The sequence below is a fragment of the Thalassophryne amazonica genome, chromosome 13 (genome assembly GCF_902500255.1).
Source record: "Thalassophryne amazonica chromosome 13, fThaAma1.1, whole genome shotgun sequence".
In the NCBI taxonomy this organism is placed as follows: Eukaryota; Metazoa; Chordata; class Actinopteri; order Batrachoidiformes; family Batrachoididae; genus Thalassophryne; species Thalassophryne amazonica.
Window position 1 is genome coordinate 44,225,748 of NC_047115.1, and position 10,779 is coordinate 44,236,526.

At 38.8% G+C, this 10,779-nt stretch overlaps 1 protein-coding gene across 2 annotated transcripts; it reads left to right on the plus strand.

Annotated features, from left to right (window-relative positions):
* The first annotated feature begins 1,019 nt into the window (after positions 1-1,019).
* Positions 1,020-10,386, plus strand: nsmce4a (NSE4 homolog A, SMC5-SMC6 complex component). Of its 2 annotated transcripts, XM_034185508.1 has the most exons (13): positions 1,020-1,267; positions 1,545-1,752; positions 1,825-1,905; positions 4,433-4,563; positions 6,151-6,299; positions 6,516-6,615; positions 7,684-7,774; positions 7,851-7,942; positions 8,095-8,140; positions 8,213-8,298; positions 8,447-8,550; positions 8,581-8,583; positions 10,376-10,386. In XM_034185508.1, the coding sequence occupies exons 2-11, from the start codon at positions 1,563-1,565 to the stop codon at positions 8,510-8,512; spliced, it is 1,032 nt and encodes a 343-aa protein (XP_034041399.1). In that variant the 5' UTR covers positions 1,020-1,267; positions 1,545-1,562; the 3' UTR covers positions 8,513-8,550; positions 8,581-8,583; positions 10,376-10,386. The 2 variants fall into 2 exon arrangements, with proteins under 2 accessions (XP_034041399.1, XP_034041398.1); XM_034185507.1 differs by lacking the exon at positions 10,376-10,386 and having other exon boundaries at positions 8,447-8,622.
* The last annotated feature ends 393 nt before the right edge of the window (positions 10,387-10,779 follow it).

The window sequence follows — 10,779 nt, forward strand, 5'->3', positions numbered from 1 at the left end:
TTTCAATCATACTCACGGGTAAGTCCACAGCGTTTGAACTGGCGATTTGCGCAGTTTATAGTTGCACATGAAGGTATTTTTTTTAAACAAAATTACAACGAATAAAGTTGCACGCCTGGAGCGGGACATGCGAGTGGTAATATGGCGGCCGATTTGCTTCAAAAATATTGGCCGGTTTACGCCCATTTACGCCAACGTTGAGGAACGCCCACTTGCTTTCTGCCCATAGGACGAAGTCAGTTTCGTATTCGAATGGGAAAAAAAAAAAAAAAAATCGCTGCCAAAATGTAACAATTTCAGAGGAAACTATTCTTTTCAACAGAGTAACATTTAGCCACAGAGTAACATTTAGACCTGAATCCACAAGAAATATTAGACTATTTAAATTAATAAATTACTCAATTAATTAAATAAAATTAGCATTACTGTGTAGTTTTAAAACGACCGCTGCAAAATGGCATCTTTTTTACTTTGTTGACTAACATTTCTGATATAAACAAAACTTTACATTTTATAACAGCTTTGAATTAGTGTTTAAACGTTGCACATCAATTGCTACAGTTAAACAAAACAATAAAGCGCGCCCACAGCACATTTAAACAATTACTGCCACTTTAAATACAAATTAAACGTCATTCTCGGTATATTATTATTTAAATAAAAATCCTTGTTTTGAATAATTACTTCTGGTTTAGGGAAGCATCAATACAAACGCAACTTCACCGTAACCAACAGCGACGACGAAAAGCTTCTGGCGCGCTCGATACAGGAACATGATTACATCCGGGTGTTTCTCACCAATCTGCAAGTACGTCGAAGTGTTTAAAAGTAATATCATATGATTTGTCAGTACAAAGAGAAAACTGTAAATGGACGTTTAATGTCAGCCTTTGCCGATCACGAGACTTACAAACTTGCGACTTAATTTGGCGTTTCAGATCACTTGCCAGCACAGACAGTTAGCTAACATCAGCTAGAGTTAGCTCAAATCAAAGATACGTGACTGGTGGCTGAAGCGAAATAGTACCTTTTCGGTTACTTCCGTGTTTGTGTCGATCGCTTCCAGAAGTTGTTATTATCTTGTCATACAGGAATGCTAAGCTCGCGCCCCGTGTTGTTTCGGTGTAACGGATAACTAGTTTGTAACGTTGCATTTAGCTTTAGAAAATATAGTTCTGCTGGTGTCACATTGTTTTTGTTTGTTTCGCTTGCGCTTTTAATGTCATCATGACTTGCTACTTCTCAAGTTAACATTAGCGTTCAGAGGGTAAGTTACAACATCTTGTTATTGTTGATTGTTATTATTTGTTGTTGTTATTTCAACTACCCACCCTCACGGTTCACGCACAACCATATTTTAACCCCGAACCTAGTTTTTGACCTTGAAATTCCTCATTTGCCTCCTGTATTGCTTCGATGCCATGATGTACCTCTGTTTTTCACTATAATGAAAAATTTGTTGTGCAATTACTTTGGTTTGTTATGGCATACTGTACAAAGTGGTGGAATACGGTACCATACACCTTATATTTGTGTTGTAACAGTCCACCACCTGACAGACGATGAAGCGAGTCAGAGACGCTGATGTGGAGGATAGTCCGCGGCAAAATGAGACTGCGGCCAGCAGAAGGAGATCCAGTGAGCCTGCAAACGGGGCCGTGGGTGCAAGTGACATCCAGGATGATGACAACAACCCCAGCCACAGGAGAGAAATCCGGAGCAAGTACAGAGACCTCATCAACTCAGTGCAACGTGAGTGAGGTAGCTGGCAGTGTGCAACAGACAAGTTGTGCGATTACTGACCGGCTGTGATGTGTTTTCCAGAGAACAGAGAGGATATGCTGAATGCCTCCAACAACAGGCTTACAGAGGTTCTGGAGGAGGCCAACAGGCTGTTTAAAGACGGTATGCAGTAGGTGCAAATTCCAAATCAAGGTGTTGAATACATCTCCAATGGGATATTGATACTATCAAAAGGGCATAGAAGAGAAGCTTGAATCTTCGACTGGACTGGGTTGATTGACGCAAGGACGTTTCGCTTCAAATCGCAGAAGCTTCCTCAGCTAAAATTCTTGCTCTGGTAGTCTGACTTCTGTCTTGACTCTTGTGGAGAAGAAAGAACGTCCTCGCGTCAAGCAACCCAGTCCAGTCGAAGATTCAAGCTTCTCTACTATGGAAATCACCTGGACAACTGAGAGCCTACACAGAAATATCAAAAGGGCCCAAAGAAGAGCTCTGTGTTTGATCTCAGGCTTCTGCGGGTTGCCCCTTGATGACTGGCTAAGAGTCTAGAAGGGACAGATCAGACCTATTAGAGCAGTGGATACCAACCCTGGCCCTCAGGGACCCCAAGCCTGTATGATGCATCTCTTCCTTCTCCGCCAACAGCTGTTTATGGCACAGTCACATGATATACAACAATTCCTGAACGAAGGGAAAAAAGTAAAAAAATCACTAATCATCAATAAAAGGTTGACAAATGAGCTTTTGACTTTTCCCATCACCGAATAGCCTGTGAATCAAGAGTGCAAAAGGAATGAAAGAGGAACAAAACAAAACTGAAGCTAACGTTGATCTGCATGCTTTAAAATAAAATGTGCCTGGAGCCACTGCTGGAGCAGCGTGTGTCTGCATCCTGCTCTGCGTTCCAGGACTCGGTGCTGGGACGGAGCTCTGTAGTGCCTGAGTCCTTCCTGGAGAAGCTGGAAGGAGAAGTGCACGATCTGACCATCTGTGGAGATCTGTGCGCACGTCAGTGGATCCACCTGCTCTGGTTGCTCATCCAGAACAACAGAGAGATCATCTCCTTCATCATCAGAATCCTCACTGTCTGGTTCAGACTCTGATGACGCACTGCGCTCTCCGTCTTGCTCCAGTTTAAAAAAAAAAAAAAAACTGAAGCGCTTGCTCAACAATCACAAGACGCCTCAGTTTTACAAAACAAATAATGGCTGCTGTATCACTGTATTATGTTACTAAGCCATATATATTGATTTGTAATAGAAAACTGTCAAAAATGGGAATAAATATAAGTGTAAAGATGATTGAATATATTATCAGAGCAGTAAATTGCTCAGTCCGTGTGAACACCATGCATGACTCCCCATGTGTGGTTATTTTCACCAGGTGCATCGGATCCACAGCGTGAATTCTGCCTTCCAGAACAGTTGTTATATAATCATCTGAATCATCTACCTGTTGCCACATGTACAGAAGGGTGAATTGTCATTCCTACACTCATATTGTTATATTTAATTAAAAAAAATAATAAGCGCACGCAGGAGGCGATGGCTGGTGCTGCTACTGCTGATGCTGTGTCCAAGTACTGTCGGAAATTACACAACTTTCTGGTTGTTTCAAATTCAGCAGTTGCTTGTAGCAGGAGCGTGGTTTTTTATATTATATTTTATTTTTGGTAAAATAATTCATTGTATCCACACAAAAGATTAATTCTGGCCTACGTAAGGTGCCTGAGCCCATGAAGCTGACCCCCCACCCACATAAAAAAAAATCCAAGCAAACAGGCTGAGTTTGTCCTGTAGTTTCCGATGGTACATGAACGCAGTGGCAGCAAGAGCGCTCACAAACCGGCTTCTGCACTGTATGAAAACATTCAGCTGGTCGCATGAAGTCAAACTATACGCTAACATTACAAAAACTAAGCAAACAATAAGAAACTGTCAAGAACAACAGCAAAATGAAGTACGGATGAATTGAGGTTTTCGGCAGCATTTGTTGAAATGTTTCGACAGTTTAAAAATCGTGACTAAGCGCCAGCTGCAGAAACAAAGCTGCCCAAAGGTTAAACAATGCTGACGAAAGTCCAGATTTCTTGATTCGTTTCCCTTCGTCAAGTGACGTGTGACCGGGCCTTTAGGAAAACATACATAGAACATCTTACTGCAACAATCTGAAACATTTTGTTACGATGTTTTGAAGAGTCTACACTTTAATGTTTTCAAAACGCATTTCATAGAATAACCTTTCTAATACCAAAGCAAAACATTTTGGATATGTTTTGTGTTTCCTGGGAACCTATAGGTCATTCTGCCTGACTTACACATCACAGAAAAGGATATGAGGTAGAATCAGAGCAGCAACCTCAACAAGCTGCCTCAATTATGTGTTGATTTTTGTGAGTAAGTAACGCAAGCTCGGATCATCTTTGGTATTTTAACAAACGCTAACGTCTGCACAATGTCAGGACCAACAAAACGGTTCACTTTGTCATCTTGTTCTGTTAAACCTGTTGGTGCCTTAATTTCAAGTTTACATATTTGCATTAATGTAGTTGAAGATTTGGCAGAGACACGCACTCTGAGTGCCCCATTTCTTATGGACTATTGACTCACTGAAATTTATGGCAGAATCTTGTATGTTGGTTGTGATGTTGCAGTGTCACTGAGTTGATCTGATTTGTGTCTGTTCGCAGTTCGCCAGGCGAGGGAAGCAGCGCTTGATGCTCAGCTCCTTGTTGTAGCTACAGACCTGGGAAAGGAGAAAGCCAACCAGCTGTTCAGTGAAGGCATCGCATTTGATACCTCTGCTTTTGCTGAACATCTTGTGAGTTAATGTTTTTTTATGTTTGACAGTATTAGTATACTGCAGTGAAGGCTTCAGTGGGTTTAAATACGCCCATAGTAGTGTAGTGTGCAACAGAAGTGCTGTGTCAATTTAGTAAAAAAATGTATCACCTCTCAACAGGGCTGCAACATACTATTTTTGTTATCGATCAGTCTGTTGATTATTATTTTCTAATTAGTCAATTATCCTTTGGTTAATTTACTGGTAAATCATATCATAATATTCAGTGATATAAAGTGGCAAGAATTAAAAAGTCATGGGGGGAAAATAGGTAAGAAAATCTTGCACACAGCTTTGTCTCTTCCAGAGACACTAAAATATTTTTCAGTAGGCTGTAAGCCTGCAAGTGTTATTTTCCCTGCCAGTTAATTTGTTGATTGTTTTCTGGATTAATCCTTGAATTTGTTTAGTTCATAAAATTGTGAAAATTAAACCATCAAATTGCAAAGCTTAAGATGATGTCCTTAAATGTTTTTGGCCACAACCGAAAGAAATTCAGTTTGTTATCAGAGTGGAGTAAAGAAGCCAGAAAATACTCATGTTTAAGAAGATAAAGTCAGAGATTTTGGACATAAAAAAGACCAAAAACAACTGATCGGTTAAAATATTTGACAATTAATTTACATTGATTAATAATGGGTTAATTGTTGCAGCTGTACCTCAGTAATTGTCTGAGGTGAAAAGTAGAGTAGTTCCTCATGAACAATCAAAAACAAATTACTTGGAGAAAGATGGCTTTGAAAATATTAAAGTTTGAATGTCTCTTGAGTACACCCACCTCACGCAGTCACACGTTCTTTTCATCATTATTAGTCATTATTTATAATTTGAGGCTTGGCATGGGGCAGAATGTTAAACTGTTGAACATTTAAACAGATTTTTGTTATGTGACTTTTATTTTTGATGTCGGTGAGAAGTCGGGCAGCGTAGAATCCTCCTGGTCGTACTGAAATTGCCAAAGGCGTGGTGCAGTGTGTCCTCCTGTGTCCGCTGACTCAGGGAGGGATCTGTCACATCAACAAATATGTGAAGATTTATTTAGCAGGGCTGGGTGGCGCGGTAGTTTAGCAGTTAGCACTGTGACCTTGCAGCAAAAAGGTCATGGGATTGTTTCCCACCTGGGGCCCTTCTTTGTGGAGTTTGCATGTTCTCCCTGTGTTTGCGTGGGTTCCCCTGCAGGTGCTCCGGCTTCCTCCCACATCCAAAGAAATGCAGGTTAGGTGAATGACAAACTTTAAATTGACCGTAGGTGTGTTTGTGAGTATGAATGAGTTTGTTTGTCTATATGTGACTCTGTGATGGACTAGTGTCCTGTTCGCGGTGTACATATGGGGTACACTGAGTCATGCCATTGTTAAACTCGCTTCCAGGGAAATGTTGTGTTAAAAAGTAAGTTCCACATACAGAAAACAGGTGCCACTTATACTCCTGTGTGACCTCGTGTGTGTGTGTTTGTTTTTTTTGCTCTTAAAGAGGCTTTTTTTTTTTTTTTTTTCTATTTTACAGTTGTGCGTTATATACTCCTGAAAATACAGTAACAGGCTGTGAATCTTATTTCTTGGACAGCTGTCTTTCATGGGTCTTAACCGACTAGAAGACGGTGAAGAGGAGCAGCATGACGGCGGTGGAAATGGTTACCTGCCCCAGGACGCCTGGCAGAGAGTGGCCCGGAGAGCAGAGCGCTGCTTCCTGATGGCGCCCTCTTTCCACTACATGTGAGCACTGCATTGGTTTGTGAATGAACAAGTTTTAACAGGTTGACGGCATCACGTTTATCTGAATGCAAAACTAGACTGATGTGTGATAGCGGCTTATCAATGATGTGCCAATAATAGTTTTGCATTTAGGAGAGCAGTGTAACTTATATTTGCTCTTCTGCTTTGATTCTTTGAGTCATTCATTTCCGTGGTACTTTTTTTTTTTTTTGTCAGGAACGGAGCTTTCCACGCAGAGCCTCCTGCTCCAAGGCAACGGATCGAGCGGCAAAGGAAGGCACCGAACAGCGAGGCCAAAAGAATCATGCCCACTCAGGTAGCTGCTGTCACACACGTGTAACGGTGACTCTTCAGCTTGTCATAAGTAATGTGTTCAGATATTGACACAGTTCCCATGCACTTTCACCTCTTTGTCTTTGGAATGTGATTTTCAAATTTGCCTTAAATATGGCAAACGGCCATCACCTCCCAAAATGTCTGCTTTAGTGATTTATTTATTTCAGGATAGGGCTGTTTTTTTTTTTTTTTTTTTTTTGATAATTGATGCTTCACATAGTTATAAGTAAGTTATATATGTAATTAAACAGTGATTTTATCAAATAATGACCAACATCACTGGCTTTATTTGTAGTATCAGAAAGTTTATTCAAATAGAGTTTGTAATTTATTTAAAATTTTCTTTATTTATTTTTTGGACACAGTGAGGTTTAGATACAGTTATGGACATAATTTTAATACTTATGTACATGTAATTTCTTAGTTTTTATTTTTAATAAATTTTGCAAAAAATTCAAAAATGCTTTTTTCATGTTGTCATTATGGGGTGTTGTGAGTAGAATTTTGAGGGAACAAAATTAATTTACTCCATTTTAGAATAAGGCTGTAACATAACAAAATGTCGAAAAAAGTGGTGCGCTGTGAATGCTTTCCAGATGCACCGTAAATCGCAGCTTTTTTCTGTATTATCACCTTGTTAGTTTGGGTTTTTACACACTGTTGTGTACTTTTATTATTGTCATTTCTCTTTAATTGGAGTTTATTTTTAGTGCTTTGATTGTTGAGAAAGTCCTATACAAATAGTTCTTCATCATCTTCTTATTTATTATTAATGAAAACTTGATTTTTAGGTGTATAAGTTGCAACCAAGTATACGTGGCAAAATAAATAAATGAATAAAAAAAATTACCTGTGACTTACGCTCTGGAACGTATTGTAAATGGAATCTGTAGACTAGCAGAAACTTGTTTTTTTTTTGTTTGTTTGTTTGTTTGTTTGTTTGTTTTTTAAACTAAGGTGTATGTAAACATACCTGTAAGTGTATGTTTGAACTGGGAACGTAGTGGGTCCTGCTCTAAGGCTTTTGTGCTTCTTGTCATCATGCTAGCTCAAGAAAATGGAAGAATCCCACCAAGAGGAGACTGAGAAGGAGGTGGAGCGGATACTGAGGTACCTGAAAGACTACCACGAAGATGATGGTGAGTTCAGAGTCAACAACACGGCCATTAATGTGATGTTCGGGTGTTTCCAAACAGGCCTCTATTTCTGTCACAGGAACACCAGTATCATACTTCGAGTTTGTCATTGACCCCAACTCCTTTTCTCGGACAGTAGAGAACATCTTCCACACGTCCTTTCTAATCAGGGTGAGGTTCCAGAATTTTAAAATTAGCTGAAAGTGTGACTGTGTCTCCAGACAACAAACTGCCCACCATAATCCAGCAAAGCAGCCATCACATCTCTCAGGAGAACAGAATTTGCATAATCATTTCTGGCTATGTGTGTTTTTGTGTATCAGGATGGTTTTGCACGAATTTATCTGGATGAAGAGCTGCCCTGTATAGGTGAGAAGATGTGAGATCTTGTGTTATTGCAATGTAAAGAAAATAGTGCACATCATGTTTGTGTGTGCTCAGCTCCTGTAGAGGAGACTGAAGAGGAAGCTGGAGGTCCATGCAGTCGGAAACAGTGCATCATTTCCATCAGCCCCAGAAGCTGGAAGGTGGGTGAGAAGAAATTTATTCCACATATGAGCGTGCAAAATTTAAAGTAACGCCACACTGACTTTTATGGTGACACAAACACCAAAATCTCTCATCAGTTTTCTCTCTCTCTCTCTCTCTCTTTCTCTCTCTCTTTCTTTCTTTCAGGAGCTCATAGATGCCTTTGAGATCAGAGAACCGTTGATTCCACCTCCAAAGACTCAGGATGAGTGACGCACTGCCTCTGTGTTCAGTAAAGCTGAACATTATAAGTCAGATTTTTTTTTTAAAGAACATTTTAGTTAGTCACATATTTGTTAGATAGTCATATGTTGCTGTGTTTTTAAAACTGTTTTATGAGTTTAACTAATAAAAGAGAGAAAAATTAAAAATTTCTTTCTGGCCATGTTTGCTTTTATGCAAAGCTTTTTTAAAAAACAGACATTGTTATGTTTTGTTTTTGATATTAATTCTTGAAATTATTCACTCCTGTGTGATTGTTATGGCTGCTCCCATTTGATCTGGTTGTGAATTATAGAATAGTCTTATCCCCACATGTGAGCATCCCTGAAATCATGATACTTGCTGTTGGGTGGGGGGTATTGGCAGTATGCTGCTTTCTAATCCAATTCCAGTTTTCTGTATCAGTCATTATGGATCTTGTGTATAATCAGGTTATAAGGTATGATTCATGCTCGAAGGTGATTTATTGCTATTTTACTTTAACAACGATATTTCCATGGATGCTGTTGTTGCCGTCACTACTGTAGCGTGATGGTGCTGTTGGCGGCACTGGGTTGTATGTGATAGTTGTTGCTGAGGACTCAATCCGTTGTAGGCAGCGGGGTGTGGAAATTGCGATGAATGGAAGAAGGAGCAACAATTTCCCATTTTGACAACGCCACTGTGTGTCATTTATTTCTATTTTTGTTCACACAACGCACAGACTTTATACAACAGCTTACGATGGTGGCAAACATTCCGAATGATCAATTTGACAAAACTATATCGAACACTGTTCATTTATGTCAGACGCTGCTTTGTAGGCCTTCACATATTCTACTGTACAAAAATCTGTAAGACATTCTTTTTTAGCCTTTCATGTTCTCCATAATCATGAAATCCATTTAAAGCTCAAGTGCATAGTCTTGCTCAGGAAATTGGCTGACTGTCATGGGCTTGTTGGATTACAATAATGTGTTTTTTGTCCAATCACTTTATATAAAATTTATGACAAAAATGTCTGCATTAAATTTGTAGAGTGTCAAAACATTATGTCTAAAATGGAAATCTTTTTTTGTCCCAAATGTTAAAATACCTTTGGTTGTTGTCTGGGATAATGAGGAAAACATGCTTGCTATCAAATTTTTAAATTAGTTTATCTCAATTTTCACCATACAAGTAACAATTGTCAAGTATCTGTACATGTACTTACCTGCACAATATTTATTGTCACTCAGTAAAATATAATACTGCACAATTGGTAATATTTTACAATTGATTATATGGCACATGATACAGTGGAAACTTGTTCTAAAGAAATGTGTTACAATAGGATTTTCTTTCACCAAAACATTAAATCTAGGTTTGCATCTCAGATGTACCTTCTGGAAAATTGTAGCTGAACTTTCAGGTAATCTTTTTTATTAAACCCCCCTCCCCTCTGTACAACTTCATCATGAAGCTGTATAACTGGGGATACAAAATGCAAAATATGCACAATTTCTTCAATCACAGCCACAGAAGCCTGTAACTTCTTCTGGCTTATCTAGGTGTCTTGGTGGCTTTCCTCACTCTTCTCCTTTTTGCACAGTCACTCAGTTTTTGAAAACTGTCTACTCCACACAGATTTACCATAGAGTGTCATACTGTTTGTATTTCTTCATAACTGATGTAAATAAAGTTCAAGACATATTCAGTGACTTGGAAATGTTCATGTATCCATCCCCTGACTTGTCTGAAGAAAACTGGCAAACTGATTATTTACATGTATTATACCAAAGGGGCTGATTACTTATGCAACCCATCATCTTGGCTTTTATATTTTTAATTAATTTATATCAAGTTGTAGAGATTTACTTTCAGTTTGAGTCTAAGGAAGATCATTTTAGAAATTTTTATATTGAGAAGTCTGGTTTACTTTTTGTATTTGAAATGCCATAAACAAATTAAAGTGCATGAAATACCAAAGTGCTGAATATTTTTGGAAGCCACTCTATTTTCCAGCATGGTCTGCTTCACTTTACCCCTACAAAAAATGCAATATGAGATAGCCTTAGATTATCTGCTAATAATAATTTTTCATCAGATACGTGGTACGTGCCCTGTTTCCCCCACCCCACCGCTGCAGATGCAAGAAAAGACCTTGCAATACTTTACAATAGTTTGGTTAATGTAATGTTGGTAATGAAAACATTAACCACAATACATGTGATGTATCATAACAAAACACACGTTTTCATCAACTGCACATCATAAATTCATGACCCAGTCTGCACCTC